Raw genomic sequence first — 25016 nt, 5'->3', positions numbered from 1 at the left:
ATTCGGTAAGAACCCTCGGTACGTGATTCTGTTAGTACGTGAAAAGTAGGAATATGCATGAAAAACCCTAAAATAGATAAATTACTGAAATACCTTTAAAAGTAGAAAATTTACAGTTTTACCCCTAGTAGATAAATTACCGAAATACCTTTAGGGTTAAATTGACCTAAATGCATGTTTGACTGTTGTTATTTACTGCATGCCATGTTGTTATAATCTGATGCATGGGATTGGGATATTGACGGAGGAAGTACTGAAAGTGGCTTGTCCACGTACTGGAGGCTTTGCCTCAATTTACTGTTAACTGAGCAGCAAGGCTGCAACTGTGGAGTGTTGGGCTGGGTGGGTTGATCTATTCCCCACATGGAGTGTAGGGCTGGTACGGGTGGAGTGTAGTGGTTGGTGGGTTGAGTAGTCTCCCCAAATGGGCTTGCATATGTTATTGATGTTGCATGCATTTTGAAATGGGCCTATGGGCCATACTGTTATCTGAATAAGGGACTAAGGCCCAGTTTTTTGTAATCTGAAAAGGGCTCTAGTCCAGTACCACTATTACCTGAATGGGCTTAGGCCCAATAGGCTTGAGCTGACTTGGGCTTTGAATAGGTTTTCCTTACACACGGAGTTTCCCCAAACTCACCCTTTTATTTTCATCCACGCAGGAAATCCCCAACCATAGTGGGCTTGGAGCTGTGAGGGAATTCGGAGTGGCCACCCGTTCTGAAAGTTTGGTTTTCTTCTGGTGAACTGGACATCCTATTATTTACGTTGAGGTTTGGGTTTTTAAATGTAATAAGGCCGCTTAATTATTTTTGATGGTTTTAATATGTATTACTAAGATAGGTATTACTTATTTTAACTGTTGAAATTGGATAGCTTTAGGGCGCGTTTTCAAAAAAAAAAACAACAATTGATTTCCAAATAACACGACAACAAGCAAAGCTTCCGCAATGAAAGTATTTTCCAAAATTAATCACTTTTCCTAAAAATGAGTTAATCAAATCGGTTTCCTAGAAATATCCATGACGTTAAGGTGTGGCAATGGAGGTATGCATGTCTAGGATTGGATCCGAAGGGAGCTTGGTACTTAAGCAGTCCGATGGACTCACCACCTCTTTTCCGGTTTCCTACCTGGTGCACAGCTTCCATTCACTCTAACCTATAATGAAATTATCTTTTAAAACACTAAGTAAGTTTTTCTGGATCAACAATATAAAATGTTTTGAACGCTTCGATGTGGCATGTCGGATCCGGTCATAACGTCTGGGCCAGGTTTGGGGTGCTACAACATATATATTATTTTAATAGAACTTTTTATTTAAAATATTCATTATTTTAAAGTTCATGATATTATATAGTTGTTGAGATACTTTAATAATTCCACTTTATATATTTTTATACATTTGTGTACATATATTAATTTAGTTGAGCTTTCTACTTGGGAATACTTGTATTTTAAGATTAATCTAGGTATATTAGTTAATTTATTTTAATTATTTCGCTTTATTTTCATGTGTATAATTATTTTAAAGTTTGTTTTATTAAGTTATTTTAATATTTTTGTATAATGTCTCATCTAAATATTTTTGTATATATCTGTACATATGTTATTTTAAAGGCTAAATTGTCATTTTAAAATTCGTTTTTATGCTTTTAAAATTATTGTATTGAAATCCTTTATATTGTATTATTTTAATATATTATATAGTATCTCATTCAAACACTTTTGTATATATATTTGTACGTATATGAAAAAATTAATTTAGTTATGTATGCATTTCCCTTTTATTTTATTCTAAATTTATTTATGTATATATATATATATGATTTGTAAATCTAATATATTCTTCAAATTATATTTCATTATATATTTTTACCATCTTTGCATGTTTTATACATAATTTAAATTCTCATTTATTGTATACGAATTGTCAATTCTAAAACCAATATTCTTTAACATTTTGTATATTACCCAACTTAAAAATATTCATTGCATAACATATATTTTAATGATTACATATATATCTCTAGTTTTTTTTTTTTTACAAATAGTTTCAGATTCAACAATTCATATATTATGTGTTCATCCTTTTAAACTCATCCTTTTAAACTTATCCTTTATATATTTTAATTGTCATTTTGTTTTGCATATTTTGCACTTGATTGTGTTATATTAGGTTATGCATATTATTGTTGTCTATTATTTTCGTTTCGTATTATCATTATATTGGTTATTCTTCATTCATGCTTAGGAAATTGGTAATATTTTTAGATTGGCTGAATTTGATTGTTTATCTTGTTAGTTGATTAAACGAATTATATTATCTCCTTTCATCCATCATAACATCTTATACATGTATATTATCCCGTGTTTTTATTTCCTTTCTGGCTTACAAATATTGCTTTGTAACTTCTAACTCTTTAAAACTAATTATTCCGTTTTATTTCAAGTCAAATTAGTGTATTACAAGCTGCTTTTATAATTGTTTGTTTAAAAATTCCTTAAAACGAAGGCGATGTCCGACGTTTGGCAATTCGGGGAATCGTGCCCTACCGTGCTGGGTTGCAATTTCTCGTTTGTTTACAATAATCGAATGTCTCTTTAGAATTTCATTCATGTTTTCTAAAAACTTTTTAAAACGAAGGAAATGTTCGATGTTTAGCAATTCGAGGAATAGTGCCCTATCGTGCTGGGTTGCAATCTCTCATTTGTTCAAAACAATCAAATATCCCTTTGGAATTTCACTCGTGTTTTCTAAGGCGAGGCAATGTTCCATGTTTAGAAATTCGAGGAATCGTGCCCTACTGTGCTGAGTTTCGATTTTTCGTTGGACTAAATAGTTGAGCATCCTTTTGTAATTTTCAATTATAAATTTTTGGAAGTCGAAATCTATCGTGTTTTCGAGGATATAAAGGATCGTGTCCTACCGTGCTGGATGTGATGCTATATTCCTCTGAAACAAGAAGATTTTGACGACCAATTCGGGTTATTCAAAAAATAAAAAGGAACCTCATTTCAAAAACATCTTAAATCTTAGACAACAAGGACAGTACTTAATCAATTTGGTGCCAAGTTTGGGCGTAGTGAGGGTGCTAATCCTTCCTCATACGTAACCGACTCCCGAACCTGTTTTTTCATATTTTCGTAGGCCAAAATCGAATTTAATAAAACAAAGTATTTTATTAGGTAATCCAATCACGCCTAAATAAAAGATTGGTGGCAACTCCATGTTTTTTTTTAAAAAAGTCGATCCCTGTTTTCAAAAAAAATAGTTTCGACAAATTTAAAATAAATTTTTTAAAACATTTTTGGCTTAAATAGGGATCTCTAAACGATATAATTTCGTCTAGGCCCTAAACATCCCCAAACAACATCATTTTGAAGCAACTCGACCCGCCTTAAGATCCGACGAAAGTAAAAATTTTCTACTCATATTGAATTCTTTTTCAACAAATTGTACTCGTGGGGAAAATAAAAGGTTTAGGGAACACCGACGAAGTAAAAATTTTCTGCTCCTTAATAATTTTCCGAGGGGCCAAGTTCCTATTTATCCCCACTTGCACTGCCGCTATGTGTCCCTATTGTAAAACGTAATGCCTTTGGCCGGTGCAGTGCACCTCTCAATACGTAATCTTCATACAAAAACAAAATTTTGACTATTCAACCGCTTCAAGTTTTAATATAAAACTTAAGTACCGTACTCTCTCCGATCAAGTTTAGAATCCGTGCATATAATTGTCTATTAACTATGAGTTTCGTACATAAGTTCTTATATAATATTCTCCTCTAATTTAATGGTAAATTATTTATTTATTTAGTTAAACATAATATTCATTTAATAGAATAATAATTATTTTTCTATTATTTATTTTACTGTAATAGTTATTTGTTAGTATCACTAAAGGATAATTATTTCATGCAACATTAAAAAACAAAAAAAAATTAATTTCTAAATTAATCCTTTAAAACGTGGATTTAAAAAATATAAAAACAAAATATTTGAAATATTTAAATATAATTTAATATAAAAATAATTATATTAAAAATATTATTAAATTATATTTAATAATAATCTTATTAAAATTTAATAACAATAACAATAATCATCTATCTAATAAAAATCTACTAAGGGTAATCTAGTCATTTAATTTTTTTATGCTATTACAACATCATACCATTCAACCAAAAAGTTGAATTACTGATTACAAAGTTGAATTACTGATTACAACTCTATTATATTACAGTTCTATTCCATAATAGCAAACCAAATGTAGTGTTAAGAATTTAGGCTTTTATCTTTGTCAACTGAGCTGAACTCTCATTAAGCAGTTCAAAATCAAGTTTTGAATTATTATATAATCGAGTAAAATTTTTAATTGATGTAATTTGAATAATCAACCACTTGATCTGCTTCTTCCTTATATTTGTTTTCCTTTTGTTTTTATTATTCAAACACTTCATCTGCTATGCTTGGATAATCAAATTAAAAAATTTGGGAAGTTGAAAGAGATGTTAATTTACAGGCTATAAATAGACCTAAATCCCTATGTAAAGAGAACCAAGTTAATTTACAGAATCATTTAGTTCAAGGAAACATTTCCTTAGTATAAAAAAAAAAAGGATACCAACATGAGTGTTGACGCTAAGATTGAGTTTCCAGTCATTGAGTTCCGTTCGTCGGATTTGGAGCGAGGAACCAATGGGTGGTACCGATTGTGCAAGAAAGTTCGAGAGGCTTGTGAGATTTTCGGTTGTTTTGAGGTGGTATATGACACGATTTCGACGGAAGTTCGAGAGGAGATGTTTAGGTTGATGAAAGAACTAGTTGAGGTCCCAGTGGAGAGGAAACAAAAGAACACTAGTCCCCTGCCTTACCATGGCTGGGTTGGACCATGCGCTCAAGTTTCTTTGTTGTATGAAGGCTTTGGACTTGGAGATGTCGCCGACTATGATTCTGTTAAAAACTTTGCTCAACTTATGTGGCCCGAAGGTCACTCACGCTTTTGGTAACAACAATTCTTTGACTTTTCTAATTTCACAGGTTGGGTTGATTTTAATGATTTCTAGTTTAAGTTGAGTGAGTTCGAGTTATTGATTTTTTATAGTTAAATTTACATATCTATTTTTATATATTAAAGTAGATGTCTAGGAAACGGTAATGGATTATAGGTATTAATATTATATGAATAATTAGATTAAATTTTGGGTTGTCAACTAAAACAGAATGGAGTGACTAAAGACTTAATGTGAAGTCCGCCTTTGACTCCGACTCTAACTCTAATATCGTATTTGATATTTGAATAACCCTTCACGCCTACAACTTAAAAAAAAATCATGACTTTGCATGTTGTTATCTTTTTCACATAACATATTTGTATTATAAATTCATAAAATACTTAGAATTATAAATTTTTTCACATAACATATGTAACACCCCTATCCCGTAACCGTCGCCAGAATAGGTAAGGGGCATTACCGGACTTGTAACTCATGTCAGAACAGTAAAATTTTAAACTTTTTTCTTGAAATAAAGATCATTCATTTAAATAAGTACTAAGCACAGCCAGAGATAAAATTTAAACTTCACTAAGTAAACATTCAAAAGATGCCATTTTCGCATGGCTTATATACATTAACCAAAAATATTCTTCCGCCACTAGTCTATTCTATACATGCCATAAAATAGTTCTAAACATAACAGTAACAAGCAGTGGATAGTGATAGTGTGACTATTTGCTGACGATCCCCGAGCCTGTAGCTTCGCAATGAGATCTATAAAACAGAGTAAACGGAGTAAGCATTACAATGCTTAGTAAGTTTTAAGCAGTGTCAACAGATAACAATCAAATTATAACATAGTTGTTCGTATTTTTATTTCACTCTTCCTTCGGGCATACCATCCCTTTAGGAAATATGCACATCTCATTATATACAATAGGCAGATAAACTTTCACATAAAAGTGAGCTCATGTGACATAGATATATCGTATGATTTCACATAACCTCTCACACTGATCCGACGTCACATAATCATAGGAATAGTCTCATAGATTGCTCTCGTATGCATCACATAACTACCTTATGATTTAGTGCAAATCAAGCTCACATATAAACTTGGAGTACATACCTGTTTAACCTTTCGCATTGAATATATTTATAAGCAATTCTTATTACGAAGTCTTATAGCTTTAACCTCTACTCGGATTATCGGTGAGACCTTTAGCTCAGACGAAATCTCCACACGAAGTTATCGGGTCTTACCCGGACAAAATCTCCACACGTAGTCATCGGGTCTTACCCGGACATAATCTCCACACGTAGTCATCGGGTCTTACCCGAACATAATCTCCACACGTAGTCATCGGGTCTTTAGAGCTCGGATATAGTACGAGCACGAAGCTTACGGACATTAATCAGTGATAATATTCTCACATAAAGCCTGCGGGGTTTTAACCCGGATATAGTACTGACACAAATGCCCTTCGGGACTTATCACATTTATACACTTTCACATCCATCACGTTGGCCACTCGGCCCTGTCACATATATACACTTTCACATTCATCACATCGGCCATTAGGCCTTATCACATATATACACTTTCACATTCATCACATCGGCCATTAGGCCTTATCACATATATACACTTTCACATTCATCACATCGGCCATTAGGCCTTATCACATATACACTTTCACATTCATCACATCGGCCATTAGGCCTTATCACATATATATACACTTTCACATTCATCACATCGGCCATTAGGCCTTATCACATATATATACACTTTCACATTCATCACATCGGCCATTAGGCCTTATCACATATATACACTTTCACATTCATCACATCGGCCATTAGGCCTTATCTCATATATGCATGTTCACATCCATCACATAGAATCCTAAATCAAAATATAGATTTTCATGTATTCACATCACAATTATCCAAATATACTTCACATACCACATATACTTTCACGTATACACACTGTCTTGGCTGAATCTACATCTATCATTTTCCAATATCACAATTTAGAATTCACGTATGGGTTTAATCAATAGCTTATGAGCAACTAAAACAAGTTTATCAAGGTTTACAACACAATCTCAAATTCAGCACAAGCTGTTTTTCCTGAGCAATAGTCACTAAATTATTTATAACTGGAGCTACAAAACTCCAAATCACTTTCCGTTAATTTTTCCTGAATATAGACTCGTATATCTTCCATCCATAAAATTTCCAGAATTTTAGGTTTGGCCAATCAATACCAGATTTTTCTTAAAGTTTCCCCTGTTTCACTGTTTGACTAATCTGACCACTCTTCACTACGAATCAAATTTCTCATTTTACAGAATTCAAAATGTGTTGTATTTGATTTCATTTGAAACTAGACTCATTAAGGAGTCTAAGCATATAAATTTTATCTTATAACCATTTTTGTACAATTTATAATGATTTTCTAAAAACAGAACAGAGGATTACAGTGTCATTCTGCGCTGTCTCACACAACTTTAAGTATCTCATTATCAGAAATTCCTTTGCTTACACGGTTTCTTTTATAAGAAACTAGACTCATTAAGCTTTAATTTCATGTCTCATTCAGCCTCTAATTCAAATCCATAAATTTATGGTGATTTTCTAAAGTCACGTTACTGCTGCTGTCCTAAGCAGACTATTTTAAATTACCCTTAAATTCCCAAGCTCAAACACTTAAGAACTTACCATTTGAGCTTAGAACATATCATGGCCACATCATATCTTATTAAATCAACTCATCATGTCCTATTATAATTGAATTTACTCAACGTTTAATCACTTAAAACTTACAAAGGAATCAAACTCAAATACTTAAGAACTTACTTTGTGTTGGGTAAAACGGTTCCAACTCGGCTACTCGATGTTCTTTGCTTTGCCCTTGCTTGATTCCCCTCCTTCAACCTCTTGAGCTTTCTACCTTATGCTTTTGGGTCATTCGGCTAATAACCATGTAATATCATTACTATCAATAATCCAATTACACATACACATATACATATTTGTATATTAGGTAACCACCCTTACTAACTACCCATTTTAGTCGATTTTATACAATCAAAGGTAATATCACAAATGGGCATACTTATATAGCCGAATGTGCTAAAATTAGATCTAACATCACCTATACACTTGATTAAATGGCCGAATACCTATACTATCAATTATAGTATCATTTTTATTCTTTCAAACACATAGTTTCCTCCCATGAACACTTGGCCGAATTTTTTTCTTCTAATCTAGCATAGCTTCACATCTATTTGTAACATCATATAAATCCACATATAACTACATTTCTACCTAAATCTTCTTTCACCTTCCTATTATTTCCCTTCACAACATCAAAAGCACCATACTCTTAGCATTTACCTCTCCCTAACCGTATGCCATTTAATTACTTATTTAGGTAGAAAATTAACATATGGGACATGATAAGACATTGGCTACTAGCTAGATTTTCACAAAAATTTAACAAAACTAACATGAATCCTACCTTAATCTTCCCTTATGATGGCCGAATGTCTTAGAACATTTCTCCCCTCCTTCCCTAGCTCACGGCACTTCAAGAAAAGAAAGAAGATGAAGACTTTCTCTTGCTTTCTTATTTTATTCCCCTTTCTTTTCTTTTTTTTTTTGTTGATCTATTTTAATCATTTACTAATAAAAGCATCATTAAAAATTCAACTTAATGGAAGAACCATCCTTGCTTGGCCGGCCACTACTTGAGGTTTGGGTGATTTGACATGCAAACCCAAGTTTCCTCACTTTGTTATCATTTGATCCTTACATATTCCCCTATCATATTTTCTTAGGTTCTCAACTAAGTCAATCACATGAAATTCACCTTCATAAGTCTAAATTAAAACATCAAATTTTCACACATGCACTAATATACATAGAGGATACGCAACCAAATTTTAAATAAATTTTGGGACTCGGTTTTGTGGCCCCGAAACCACATTCCGACTAGGGCCGAATTAGGACTGTCACATTTCTCCTTACAAATTATCAAAACATACACAATGTAACCCATTGAGCTCATGACCGAATGCTTCATGCATCACAAACACAAAATCACATACATGGGTCATTTTAGGAGCTTTAAAACCAATTTAAATTTCTCAAAATCCAAATAAAAACATATGAAATCATACCTTAATTCCCACCAATTAAAAATGGAGACAAGAGAACACATTGTTACATGCATGTGTTGGCCAGCCATTTGCATTCAAAAATGGTCTAATTGACATGCAAGTCCACATTTTTGAATACATGCTCTATTAGATCACTTTATATATTTACCTAACCTATTTTACCAATGTTTCACATAAGTCCCGTTTCAAAATTTCACATACAAATGGCAAAATAAATGCTTGAAATTTTTTTACACATGCATTTACTCACCTCATGAACATAGAATATAACTTTCAATTATTTATAAAACTCGGTTTCGTGGTCCCGAAACCACATTTCGACTAGGGTCAGATTAGGGGTGTCACAACATATTTGGATTGTAAACTCATAAAATAATTAGAATTATAGATTTGGAACATTACAAAATTTAGAATCTAACAAAACATGTCCACTATTTGATCTTTTGTCCCAGTGACACTATACATACCATGGGAACACAATTGGAGGTGCTAAACAAGTTAATCTTGTTAATGATAATTGATAGTTATGGATTAGCAGATGACTCACTAAAGATAAAGTACACAACGTCAATGCGGATGATGAAATACATGACCCCTCCACCGGGGGAGTGTGAGATAGGACTCTTTGCTCATACTGATAAACCGGTCAGCACAATAATTTGTGAGGATCAAATTCCAGGATTGGAAATTGAGGTCAATGACGGTCGATGGATCAAGCTGACTAATTTATCTCCTTCTTCTTTTGTCTTCATGGTTGGAGATCCTCTCAAGGTATGTTTATATATATATATGGTTAATATTCAAATTTTAATTTATTAAAACATTAATTTGTATCATCTTTATTAATAAAATATAAAATATAAGTACAAATTGTTGAAATATGAATTACATAAAAAATCATAAAACTTAATTTTTTTTAATTTTTTTTTGTGTTGTTTGAGATTTTGAGAAAGTATATATTCTTTTAATGGATTTGATTGTTACTATTTTTCCACAAAAACCGTTATATATTCTTAAGCTTTTCATTTTCCTTAATATTTTCTTTAACCATTTAGTTGAAAAGAATTTACTTTTCATAATTATTGACTTCGTTTTTTTAGTTGTTTGTGTGTTAAAACGTATTATCCTTCTATTTACGTGTTGACAAAGGACTATTAGTAGTTCTAAATATTGTGTAAAAACAAGACTCCAAGAAAAGAAAACTTAGGAAGTCAATGGTAGACCCCAAGTCCCCATCATACCAAAACACACCTCATTAGCCCCGCATAAATCCATGAATATTTGCCATCAATCCATAAAATAACAACAACCCAAGCAAAAAATCATAAGTATAGTGATGTCAACAATTTCCATAAAATTTTTATTGATGTTTTCATATTAAATTTCAGGTTCAAATTTTGAATAACTTGTTTACCATGCTCATAATATATATTCGATTATTAACGTTGGATGTGAATACTTATCGATATTGATTTTGAAAATTGAAGGCATGGAGTAATGGGAGATTGAAATCAACGAATCACAGAGTGATGATGAGTGGAGACAAAGATCGTTTTTCTATAGCAGCCTTTATCATGCCAAATGAGGGTACCATAATCAAAACACCCAAAGAGCTTATAGATGAGGAACATCCTCAACTTTTCAAGGACTTTGATTTCATGAAATTCTTCTTTTTTGCCTTTTCCAACCCAGCAAGGCACATTGATAATGGCCAGCTGCTCTATGACTTTGCTGCTCTCTAACCACCAGTTTCTAATGCCCATATGGACAAGTAAAATCCCATTTACAAATAATAAATTGAGTCTTATAATCAAAATCTACATTCTCGTGTTGTATTACTATGTTATGGTTACTTAAAATTGTGATTGTATCCAAGATCTGCATTCTCGTATTATATTACTATGTTATGGTTACTTGTGTGATTGTATCGTGCTAAAGGTTACTAAATTTATTATGTAAAATTTATTATGTAATTGAGTTTACTGATTTGCCTTTTAACTTTTAAATAAATAAATAATTGTGAAAAATAAAATAAAATAAAATAAAATAACACACAAATTTTACATGGAAACCCTTTTGGGAAAAAATCACGGGCAGAGGAGAATAAAATTCACTATGTCGAAAATTTGAATCAATCTAAGAGGAATAGACTATGTCTATTTATAGGCTTGTAAAGCCATATTCTAGTAGGATTGAAACACCTTATCCTAATCAATATAAAATAGATAGAGTTTAATAAAGTTTAAAAACCTTATTCTAAAATAAAATAAAAGAAGTCTAGTTCTATATGGATTTTACTTTTGTTTTATTTTCCATTGTATTTTATTTAAATAAGAATTTGGATCACTTAATTCTAACAATCTCCACCTTGACACAAATTCTCAATGAACAAGTTCTTCATCGCGAACTTTTTAATGAACAAGTTCTCCACCTCTTTCATAAAACCCCTTAAGGGTTTAACTTCAACAATGAACACCAACCAAGTCTAAGCAATGCTCAAACTTGGTTATAGGAAGTGACTAGTCATCATATTTACAGGATTTTCATGAGTACTAATTTTGCTCACAACAATATCACCACGAGCAATAATATCACAAACAAAATGATACTGAACATCAATATGTTTTGTTCTCTCATGAAACATTTGATCTTTTGTAAGGAATATGGCACTCTGATTGTCACAACATACTGTACTGATTTGAAGGTCTTCATTGAGTTCACTGAATAGTCCCTTCAACCAAATAGCTTCTTTACAAAGCCTCAATAATCTCCATGTACTCAGCTTCAGTGGTAGACAAAGCGACTGTAGTTTGCAAAGTGGCTTTCCAACTAATTGCACAACCTCCGATCGTAAAGACGTAACTTGTAAGAGATCTTCTTCTATCAAGGTCTCCAGCAAAATCAGCATCAACATACCCTATGACTCCATCTTTAGTTCTACCAAACTGTAAGCAAACATCAATAGTGCCTCGTAAGTATCTTAAAATCCACTGAACTGCTTTCCAATGTTCTTTACCGGGATTTGCTATGTATCTGCTAACTGCACTAACTGCATATGATAAATCTGGATGTGAACAAACCATAGCATATATGAGAGATCCCACTGTACTAGAGTATGGAACATGTGACATGTACTCAATCTTATCATCTGATTGTGGAGACAAAGCAGATGAAAGTCTGAAATGGGCTGCTAAAGGAGTACTAACAGGCTTAGCACTCTGCATATTGAACTTGCAAAGAACTTTCTCAATGTACCCCTTCTAACTTAGGTACAATTTACTTCTTTTTCTATCTCTGAGAATCTCCATTCCAAGTATCTTCTTTGCTGGTCCTAAATCTTTCATCTCAATTTCTTTACTTAGTTGGGTTTTGACCTTTCTTATATCTCATTTATCTTTTGTTGCTATCAACATGTCATCAACATAAAGAAGTAGATACACAAAAGAACCATCACTGTTTTTCTTAAAGTAAACACAACTATCAAAACTACTTCTTTTGAAATCATGAGAAGTCATAAAGGAATCAAACCTCTTGTACCACTGTCTTGGTGACTGTTTCAAACCGTAAAGGGACTTTTTCAGCAAGCAAACATAGTCCTCTTTTTCTGAGACTATAATACCCTCTGGTTGTTACATGTAAATATACTCCTCAAGTTCTCCATGTAGAAATGCAGTTTTTACATCTAACTGCTCAAGCTCCAAATCATGCATGGCCACAATACCAAGCAAAGCTCGAATCGAACTATGCTTAACAACTGGAAAGAACACATCTATGAAGTCCACTCTTGGAATTTGATTGTAACCCTTTGCAACAAGCCTTGCTTTATATCTTGGTTCTTCAACTCCTAGAGTCCCTTCTTTATTTTTAAACACTCATTTACAATGAACAACCTTTTTACCTTTAGGAAGTTTCACAAGGTCCCATGTTCTATTTTTGTGGAGTGATTCCATCTCTTCTTACATAGCAAACATCCACTTTTCTGAGTCTTCACAGCTAACCGCCTCAGAATAATTAGATGGCTCTTAATTCACATCTATATCTTCAGCCACATTTAAAGCATAAGCAACTAGATCAGCCTCAGCATAGTTCTTTGGAGGTTTAATTTCTCTTCTAGTTCTGTTTTTGGCGATAGAATATTGTGGTGAAGAAGCAACTCTATTATCAATTTTTGTTCTGGCTTAAGGAGTTGACTTTGTATTAATCTGATGCTCCACCTGCTTTTGATTTTCTTTATTGGAAAAGTCTTTAAGAGATAAGTTAGGTAGCATAGCAGTTTCATCAAAAACAACATCTCTGCTAATCACAACTTTTCTATTTTCAGGATACTATAACTTATACCCTTTTACACCAGTTTTATAACCAACAAAAACGCATTTAATGGATCTCGGTTCCAATTTTCCATTATCAACATGAGTATACGTGGGACACCCAAAAATCTTTAAATTAGAATAATTAGCAGGATTACCAGACCATACCTCTTGTGGAGTCTTTTTATCAATGGAAACGGATGGAGATCGGTTGATCAAAAAACATGCAGCAGAGGTTGCTTCTGCCCAAAATGACTTCGGTAAGTTGGCATTTGACAACATACATCGAACTTTCTCCATGATCGTTCTGTTCATTCGTTCTGCAATGCAGTTTTGCTGTGGAGTATGACGAACTGTTAAGTGTCTCATGATCCCTTCTGACTTGCACAATCTATTAAACTCATCAGAACAGAACTCTAGGCCATTGTTTGTGCGGAGGTATTTTATCTGTTTTCCCGTCTATTTTTTAATCATAATTTTCCAAGACTTAAATGCGAAAAACACATCGCTTTTCTGCTTCAGGAAGAACGTCCAAACTTTTCTGGAAAAATCATCAATAAAGGTTAGTATATAATTAGCTCCACCTCTCGAAGGCACTCTAGATGGACCCCACAGATCAGAATGAATATACTCCAACGTTCCCTTCGTGTTATGGATTCCTCTAGTAAATCGGACTCTCTTTTGCTTCGCAAAAACACAGTGCTCACAGAAATTCAGTTTGCAAATTCCTTGCCCATCAAGAAGTCCTCTTTTACTCAATTCTGCCATGCCATTCTCACTCATATGCCCTAGGTGCATATGCCAAAGTTTAGTAATATCATCATCTGACAAGGAAGAGGAAGCGATAGCTGCATCACCAGTAACAGTAGAACCCTGCAAAACATATAACTTGGCAATTTTTCTCTACCCTTTCATCACAACAATGGACCCTTTGGAAATCTTTAAAACCCCACTTTCAGCTGTGTATTTGTACCCTTTTGAATCAAGAGTACTCAACAAAATTAAATTTCTTTTCAATTCTGGAACATGCCGTACGTCACTAAGTGTTCTGACAACTCCATCAAACATCTTAACTTTAATTGTTCTAACACCCGCGATTTTACAAGAAGCATTATTTCCCATCAAAACAACACCTTCAGACATTGTTTTGTAAGTTGTAAACCAATATCGATTGGGACTCATGTGGAAGGTGCAGCCTGAATCAAATATCTACTCCTTGCTTACTTTAGAATCATTGACAGAAGCGACTAGAAGTTCACCATCACTGTAGTCTTCTACAACATCAGCTTCACTGAAATTTTCTGGTTGTTTTCCCTTTTGATTCGCAGCCTCCCTTTTAATCTTATTTTGTAGCTTATAGCACTTAGATTTAATATGCCCTTTCTTCTTGCAGAAGTTACAAATTTTACCTCTGTTTGAAGACTTCGATCTACCCTTAGATTTACCACGAGGATTTCGTTCTTGTGTCCTACCACGATCATTATCAGCATTCCGATCTTGTCTCCTACGAACAATGAGACCCTCTCTCTGAGAGTCGGGTTTAACCACAAGATGCTTCATCTTATCATACGAGGTTAAAGAATCATAAGCCTCATCAACTGTGAGAGACTCGCGGCTATATAAAATCGTGTCTCTAAAGGTGGAATAAGATGGGGGCAACGAACAAAGTAGAATCAACCCTAGATCTTCCTTATCATACTGAAGCTCCATGGCCTCCAAGTTTGAGAGAATTTCATTAAACACTGTTAAGTGTTCGTGTACAGACGCACCTTCCTCCAAACGATGAGCATAAAGACGCTACTTAATATGCAACTTACTTGTTAGAGTTTTCGACATACATATTTGTTCTAGCCTCTTCCATAATGCAGCGGCAGTCTTCTCTTTCATCACATCCTGCAAAATTTTGTTGGACAAATGCAGATGTAATTGTGTTAACACATTTCGATCCTTACACTTCTTCTCTTCATCTGTTAATGTCGAAGGCATCTTATCTATCCCTAGTAGGGCATCCTCCAGATCCATCTGTGCAAGAACTGCTTGCATCGTAATTTGCCACAATGCAAATTTGGTGTTGCGATCCAACAACGAAATTTCATACTTCAAAGACGCCATTACCGAGATCGAGATGAACAACCCGTAACTCTGATACCAATTTATGAAAAATAAAATAAAACAAAATAACACACAAATTTTACGTAGAAACCCTTTTGGAAAAAAACCACAGGTAGAGGAGAAGAAAATTCACTATGTCGAAAATTTGAATCAATCCAAGAGGAATAGACTATGTCTATTTATAGGCTTGTAAAGCCATATTCTAGTAGGATTGAAACACCTTATCCTAATCAATATAAAATAGATAGAGTTTAATAAAGTTTAAAAACCTTATTCTAAAATAAAATAAAAGAAGTCTAGTTCTATATGGATTTTACTTTTATTTTATTTTCCATCGTATTTTATTTAAATAAGAATTCGGGTCACTTAATTCTAACAATAATAAATAAAGATTCCAAAAAACTGTCTGAAAATTAATCTTCTAGCTGACATTCTTTAATTGCCTATTTCATTTTTTGGTTTCATATTAAACCAAAACTATTCTAAACAATAATTAGTTTTCTGAAAGAAATAATTTTAGTAGCACAATTTCTTGAAATATAATATTCTTTATTTAAAGAAAAAGAAAATATTATATAGAGAAAGAATTATTCTAAACAAGAAGTTCTCAGGCAAAAAGAGTTTGGTAAAAATAAATAAGTAAATACTAAATAGAACAATTATATACTTGTAAACATTAAAATTCGGTAGACAAAGAAAAAAAATATTAAATTTCCACCGCCCCCTTCATTAATTTTTGTTTTGATAAGAGAAGAGAAATAAAAGAAAAATTTATGTATAAAAGTAAGTATATTATAGAAAAATATGACAATTTTTCTCTTAAAAAATTGAAAATAGTATGCTAGAAGGTTTCTCTAAAAATTTTAAAACAACAAGCTTTAAATTAATAATAATAATAATACCACAAATTGCTCTAAAAAATTAAGAAAAACAAGTTATAATAATTTGGAACATCATGTCTTGCTTTTCCTTAAAAATTTGGGAATGATAAGCTGGTGCTCTTCTCGTGAAATTTGGTAATAATAGTTGGTAGTGCTTGACTAAAAAAAAGTGAAAACAATTAAGTAAATTGTTTCCAGGATAATTAGATATAATGATTTTTGGAATAATTTATGGTGTCATCTCCCTAAATAAAAAAAGTAGGAACACCTAAGTGAAGCGTTTCCTATAGGAAACACCCAAATAGAGTGTTTCGAAATAACCTTTATAGCGTTTTCCTAAAAAAATGAGAACACCTTCAGAATAATAAGAAATTATTTTATGGGTTTTTCTTACCATATTATTTATGGTCTTTTTTTAATTATTTAATAATATTTTAGTATTTTTTTATGTTATTGACACATAATTTTGATAATTTTTTTTATCTTGAACCTTGAACCCAAACCCAAATTGAATTCGAGTTTAGGGTTAGTATTTAGGGTTCAAGATTCGAGTTTAAGGTTTGAATTTGAGGTTTAGGGTTTAAGATTCAAAATTTAGAGTTTAAGATTCAGGGTTCAAGGTTCGGGATTCAGAGTAAAAAAATTACCAAATTTATGTGTCAATAACAAAAAAAGTTAACAAAATTATGTGTCAATAACATAAAAAAATTGTTGAAATACCATGAAATAATTAGAAAGGGACAATAAATAATGTATTAAAATCAATTCATAAAATAATTTCTCTTGAAACAACTAGCTATAGTGTTTAAAAAAAAAGAAAAGCAATTTTTCAGTTGTATTCCTAGAAAATATAAAATTGCACTTGCTTTACAAAAATCTTTAAAATATATATTAATGGAATTTAAAAAGAATAAAAAGGGTAAAAGTTGCGGTACGGAACGAACAAAATTGGGGATTGCTTGATTCAATTTTTTAAATTAATAAACGAAACAAATATTATAAAGTTTATATACATGATAAGTAAATATTTTAACAGCCATACAACATCAATTTAACAGCCAAGTGAATAAAAGAAAACTTTCAAATAATTTAAAAACCATTTTATAACTTTTTTTTAAATTGAATGGTCAAAATATAAATTTAATAATAATTTAGTAATATTTTACACTATTATATTTTATTACACATGTTAACATCCTAATGATCTCCTAGTTGAAATTTTTTATTCCATTGCATTGCATAAAACAAATAGCCTTAAATAAATAATATGTCTTTTTTCCTAGTTGACTTTCGCTATTTGTGTATGTCATTCCTGGCTATTTCCAAGAATATAAGGACAGATTAGCTATTTTTATTTTCATATTGAGGATATGTAAACTGTTTGCTTTGAATTTTGATTATTATTATTTTTAGGTAAATTATAAGAGAAGAGTAAAAATTTTAATAACAACACGACTCGAATTCAAATAATACTTAGAGTGATGGTACACGAGATTCATTTTTCCAATTTTTTAGCTGATCTTAATTTTATATTAGTAAATGGATCACAATGTATGAAAAAGATATGGATAAAAAGAAACATTTAGTCAACGTTTAATAAAAATATGGTGTTGATAGGAGAACAAATTCAAAGTTCAAAATTATTGCCATCTATTATAATATTTTATTACTAATTTTTTATTTGTAAGAAACATAGATTAAATAACTTAGGTGTAACATTTATGAAAGAACATCATGTATTAATCCCTTTTGTACGGTATTACATGTCAATTTATATCATGTTTTTCCTAATCATCTAAAAGACTATAAGAAAAAACCAATGAATTGAGTTCTAGATATTTTTTTTTGTCCTACTTGTTTAATATCAAATCATATCATCTACTATGATGCAATGAATTGAATTTATATAAATAAGTATATATTATCATGTCATCACCTACTTGTTTATTGGTAATAATGCAACGATTTTAATATAAAATTAATCTTTTATAATTAGGGGCAGAGCTAAGGGGTTGATAAGAGTCTTGGTCTCCCTTAAAGTGAAAAATTTCACATTTAGTTTTTTATAATTTTAAAAAATTTAAATTAGTATATGGTAAAATTATATTTTGACCTCCCAAGAATGAGAAAATAATAATTTAATCCTTTAAAATTTATAAAGATATAGACCATTAAAATGGTAAAATTTCATATTTGCTATCATAAAAATGTACAACCTTTTCGCCCCCTCAAAAAATTTTCTTGCATTGCCCCTATTTACATTGTTTAATTAGTAAATGTAAATCATCATGATTTTGATAGAAACCTATTTTTTTCTCAAAATAATGGAAAATTATCTTTTTTTCTTGTTCAATCAAATTATTAGACATTTTAAGCATTTGCAAATAATGTTAAAATCTGCAAAATGCAGCAATACCCCCACGAAAAGTGTCCCTCACCCAAATACAAAACACCAAAATCTCATACCGATAACATCATAATTTCATGCCACTAGACCCCCAAAACCCCCTGTTAATCGGCCCTCTAAAAAACAATTGTGCAAGCAACCAAAACATATGCCCCATATAACCAAGAATCTTTTAGACACTAACAGCTAACCAATTCTTCAAAAAAAAAAACATAGCAACATCACTCAAGATATATTCACCACCATGCCTTAAACATTTTAGGCCTTTTTATTCCAGCTAACACTAGAGCATAAGCCATCTCATTTCCGTGCTTCTCAGCTTTCGAGAAGGAAACATTACCTACTCTAACCATTATGTTTTCGATATCCTTGAAGATAGATTGCAGCATGCACGGTCTCAACCTTTTGTTCTCAAACCAACTAAACACCTCATTTGATCCAATCTCAATGATTAGAGAGCCTTTACCTTTCCAGCCCATTGCTAAATACACATTCAAAGCAATGATGATTGCTCTAACCTCGGCTGTAATGGAGTCTTTTGCTGCAACTGGACCCGAAAATAATACCCTTGCCACCCCATCCAAGTCTCTTAACACCCCTCCACACCCGACTTCATCCTCGTTCGCCACTCCACTTACATTAAATTTTGCCCAACCATACGTCGGAGGACACCAGAACATGCCACCCATCCCAGATTTTTTTAAATCACACAGCTTCTATACGGGCATATCCACCATGATCTCTCTTGCACTCTTAATTTCTCTTAAACAGACCTAACCCACATGAAAGCTCGCATCTTGGAGTGAAATAACAAATTGCTAGTTGTAAACCACTTCCTTTCAAACACGGACCAGCATGCCGCTGTCACAGATATCAGCCATAGGCTTTTGCACACACCTATAAACTTTACATTATTACATAAAGAGTAAAAATCTAAGAACCCATCAACTAGATTCAATTCAACATCCCACCACTCGAAAATTTTTTGCCAAGATTCTTCAATGAATTTGCATTGAAAAAAAAGATGCTCCACGTTCTCCGGTTCTCTCTTGCACCAAGAGCAACCTCTCTCCAATTGACAAATTTGCAACCTCTTCTAATCAGGAACTCCTTAGTAGGTAGCCTATCTATTGAATTCATCCAAAGGAAGCTTCTCACTCTAGGAGATCTAGTAGCCATGCATTGATGATAGACTTCGAGAGCTAACAAGTAACCGTAAATTACACTGATATTTGAATCATTAAAATGGAAGAAAAAGGGAAGCATTCTTATTTATAAGTAATTAAATAAGTTTTTATCTTGAATATAAAAATAAAATTACTTTTAGGAAAATGTTTAAATAAAATTTTTTTAAAAAAAATTTATTGATGTTTTTCCATTAAATCTTCCGTTCAAATTTATATTAACTTGTTTATCATTCTCATAATATATATTAGATTATTTGCATTAAATGTGAATACTTATCATATAATTAATATTTATCTATATTAATTTAGGAAATTGAAGGCAGGAGACTGAAATCAGTGAATCATAAAGTAATAATGAGCAGAGATAAAGATGGTGTTTCTATAACAGTCTTTGTCATACCAAATAAGATTACCATGAACAGAACAACCAAGGAGCTTATAGATGAGCAACATCCTCGGGACTTTGATTTCATGAAATTCTTCTTTTTTGCCTTTTCCGACCCAGCAAGGCGCATTGACAGTGGCCAGCTACTCTATGACTTTGCTGCTCTCTCGCCACCAGTTTCCAATTAAAATCACGCCTGTATCGACAAGTAAAATCCCAATTACAAATAATAAATTGGGTCCTATACTCAAGAGCTGCATTCTCTTATTGTATTACTATGTTATGGTTACTTATAATTGTGTAATTGTTTCGTGCTAAAAGTTACTAAATTTATCATGTAATTGAGTTCACTGATGTGTCCTTTTAACTTTTAAATAAATAAATAATAAATAAAGAGGCCAAAAAACTGTTCCATTTACTATTGCATGAAAATCTTCTAGCTGACTTTCTTTATGTCATTTTTCGTTTCCATTTACGATCAATGAATTCATTACTTATTTTTCATATTGAAGAAATGCGAAAAATAAATCAAATCATAGATAAAAAAAATTAAGATTATATTCATCAATTTATTGTGAATAAATAAGTTGTTTGGTTGGATACATTATAGAAAATAGATTTTTAATTATTTTTCAAATTTTTAATTGATGAAAATTTAATATTCAACCTCTTAATTTTATGTTAAGTACCGTTTATATTTTTTTAACCAAGTGCACCATCCTCGTTTTGCTTGGTTAGACAACCATCCAAGTAATAAGAGAATGGTTTGTGTAGAGCCCAATTTAGCCTACGTCCAAATAAGATAACAACTAAAAATAAAAAATAATAATAAACAGAAGAGTCCATTAATAGTCCAATTTTACAAACTCAACACAAGTCCAGTGGCCCAAATCCTAAAACTAAGACAGGAAACCCTAGTTGCCCTAGCCCCCTGCCGCGCTACTCCTCGACATGTCAGCGGACGCGGCCCCTGAGACTTTTGCCCCTTTCATCAAAACAGTAATTGCCCCAGCCTCGTTGACTTCCACCGCCCCTATAAGAAGAGAAAAAAAAGGAAAAAAGCACAAGAACAAGCAATCGAAAGCAAAAATTAAACAACAATATTGTAATATTTTCAGTTACAAAGATCGAAAACTATTGTAACAAAAAAGAAGAGGAGAGAATCGAAATAAAAAAATCGAAGCAAAAAAACAAAAACAAAGTTCAAAAAAGAAAGGTTGCCTTTTTTTTATTTCTGAAACACAAAAAATAAAAAAAAGGAAGTTTTTTCTTTACCTGTTGTGTCGTCGTCAGAGAGGTAGAGGCCGAAAGGTTTCTCTCCCTTTTGGAGATTTTCGATGATTCCGACTCCAGATTGGAGTTCTACGAGAAAAAAAGGAGTCCCTGGGAAAATTTTGGTGATTTTCGGCCATCGAAGGCGGCTGCGGAGACTTGTCGGCCCCATGGCCAAACTTAGGGAGAGCCAAGAGATAAAAGGGAAGAAAGGATTTTTTTTTTAAAACAAGGCTAAAATGATTTTTTTAAAAAAAATTTTGACTTATATAGGCATATCAAAATGACGTTGCTTTGGAACTCAACCCGAAAATCGACCTGTTTCCCCCTAGGATCCGAGTGTTTTTTAGGGGAGGGGATATTTGCAGCTTTGATCCTTCTGCTTTTTTCATCTTTTTAATTTAATCTTGTTCATTTTATTTGTTTTAATTTTTGCCCCATAATTTAAATTTTTGTGCAATTTAGTCTCCTAACCCACTGTGAACCCCTAACTTATGGGATACGATTTTCTCCTCGAACCAAAATATAGAGACTAAGGCAATATTTTTTATTTTGAGGATTCGAGAAATTGTGCTCCTAGCTTACGAGATACTATTTTCTCCTCGAACCAAAATACTCGAACGTCCCTTCTCTCTCTCTCTCTCTTTTTTGAAGAAATAATAGTTAAAAATATATATGATTTGGGCAATAATTAAAAATGAGCATTCTTATTTTCAGGGATTTGAAGCATCGTGTCCTAACTTACGAGGGATGATTCTCTTCCTGATTAACTCGAAATATGAAGACATTCTTCATAAACTTAATTTCTTATTTTCAGGGATTCGAGACATCGTGCCCTAACGTATGAGACATGATTTTCTTCTCGATTAACTCAAAATACAAAGGCATTTTTCACAAAATTTGATTTAATTAGCAATGTTTTAATCAAATAACATCATGCAAAAAAAGGAGATTGTACTATAAATTTTCTTCAAATTCACAAGTCTCAATGTTAATACATCAAGTAATCAACTAGGTACCAATTTTGGGCATTTGAGGGTGCTAATCCTTCCTCATGCGTAACCGACTTTCGAACCTATTTCCCGGGTTTGTAGACCAAAAATCATTTGTTTAGTAAATTTAACCTTTTATCAAAATGATCGAATTTCAAGGTGACCCGATCACACCTAAATAAAAAAGATTGGTGGCGACTCCATTTACATTTTAAAAAATAAAAAGTCGATTTCAAAAAAAAAGTTTCGACAGTTTGGAATTGAAGAGAGTTTTTTTTTATGGAGAGAGGAAGCATTGCAAATAAGTGAAAGATATATCAATTGGAATTGAAGAGAAGTTTTTTATGGAGAGAGGAAGCGTTGCAAATAAGTGAACGAGATATATCAAAAGAAGGCAAAGGGGAAAATCAAAGTAGATTTGGTAACACTAAGCCCAACGACAGGCAGTGTTCGGTAAGGTGGAGAAAGAAAAAAGTGGCTGAAGATTGAGCTAAAAAAAGTAAATAAATTCAAAGAATTTTAAAGAGAATTTTGAGAGTGAAAAGTCCTTTCATCAATTGTAAAAGGCTCTTGTTTATAATGTCTCGAAAAATGGGAGTTACAAAGTTGGCAATTAGTAGGAACAATGGAATAAATTTCAATTATAATAACATTAATGGTTAAGATGGGATGATGAAGAGTGTTTATGGTGATGATAATGGTGAATAATGGAGAAGAATTCACTATATTTCTAAAAGGAAGGAAAAACACTCAACGTTATAGGAAAATGTTTAGAAGAAAACTTTCAAGTACCACCGTATCTGATCCACCAAACTAAGCTCTTTAAAATATCCTAAAAGTGAAGACAACCCAAGAACCCTACCATATTCCGAGGTTACTTCCACCTCTTCTACTTTGTTGAAGTGATCCCATGCGAAACATATTTCGTGGAACATTTCTTGAAATGCATAATGATAGTTGTTCTTGAATGAGAATTGTTCCGGAATAATAGTTATTTTGGCTTGTTCCAAATGTGAGTTATTCTCAATATAGTTGTTCTTAATGTTGAAGTTGTTCCAAATAAGAGTTGTTCCTCAATAATAGCTCTTCCAGAAAATCACAATTGTTCCAAACAATGGTTTTTCTAAACATAGCTAATTTTGAAACATCATTATTCTAAACAAGAGTTGTTATGAATTTTAGCTATTCTCAAGAGGAGTTGTTCTAAAATAACAACTACGTTGGAAGATAATTGTTCTAACTAAAGCCATGTTCTGGACATAACTATTCTCGAATACTAGTTGTTGCTTTGAAAGAGACACGTTTGGTAGCACAATTTCTTGAAATATAATATTTTTTATCTTAGAATGCTATAAAATGTTAATAGCAGAAATTGAATATCTACATTTTGCCCTTACATGAGAATTCTTAATTGAAGAAGTTATCATGGAAGAAGAGTGTAGTATAAATAAATAAATAAAACATTTATATACTTGTAAAAAATAAATTTCATGTTATGTAGAAAAAGAAAAGAAAATATTGAATTTTCCACCTTGTTACCCCTTCATTAATTTTTGTTTTGATAAGAGAGGAGAAAGGAAAAAAAAAAGAAGAAAAATTTATGTATAAAAACAAGTGTATTATAAAAAAAACACGACAAATTTTCTTAAAAATTTGTGAATAATTTGATTGATTTGTTTTTCTTAAAAAACTAGAATATATATTCTTATATGTAGAATAAAGACTTATCTGATTTGTTGTGGTTGATTTTATATATATATATATATATATACAACGACAATGAATATTCTTGTATCGCTCAGCTTTTCGGATCAATTAAGGAAGGATCATTCTTTTTTTTCTTCAAAGCTAACATGTCCTTAATTCTTATCTTTTTCAAGTTGTACAGTGATAAGTGCACATATTTTATGTATTTTATGCCCGAGCATTTAAGATTTTCCATGATTCATAGGTAAAATATTGCATTTTAGTTTAGATTTCTATTATAAATTTCATTTGCATTTATTTATTTTTTTAATTTTTTTCCTTTATTTTATGCATTTTTAAATAATTAAATTTAATTTAGATATTTTTTAACTTGAAATAGGTGCATGTAAGCTTAAGGCTCGGGTTTTGAGACCATTGAAAGATTAGACGAAAAACCAAGACGAAGCGTAGCCGAAAACGAGGAGTTTGAAATAATTATCATGAAATACTTAATGATACTAATTTTGGAAATTAAATGCATGGAATAATAGAATATTGAAATCAGTGAATCACAGAATGATAATGAGTGGAG

General features: G+C 32.0%; 1 protein-coding gene across 1 annotated transcript; it reads left to right on the top strand.

Annotated features, from left to right (window-relative positions):
• Positions 1-4580: 4580 nt before the first annotated feature.
• Positions 4581-11069, top strand: LOC107938603 (probable 2-oxoglutarate-dependent dioxygenase AOP1). The gene is made up of 3 exons (XM_016871824.2): positions 4581-5007; positions 9648-9966; positions 10683-11069. The coding sequence occupies exons 1-3, from the start codon at positions 4631-4633 to the stop codon at positions 10935-10937; spliced, it is 951 nt and encodes a 316-aa protein (XP_016727313.1). The 5' UTR covers positions 4581-4630; the 3' UTR covers positions 10938-11069.
• Positions 11070-25016: the final 13947 nt, after the last annotated feature.

This window comes from Gossypium hirsutum, chromosome A13 (assembly GCF_007990345.1).
Source record: "Gossypium hirsutum isolate 1008001.06 chromosome A13, Gossypium_hirsutum_v2.1, whole genome shotgun sequence".
Lineage (NCBI taxonomy): Eukaryota > Viridiplantae > Streptophyta > Magnoliopsida > Malvales > Malvaceae > Gossypium > Gossypium hirsutum.
The sequence above is the reverse complement of the archived record's forward strand: the minus strand, read 5'-3'. Positions and strand labels throughout refer to the sequence as shown.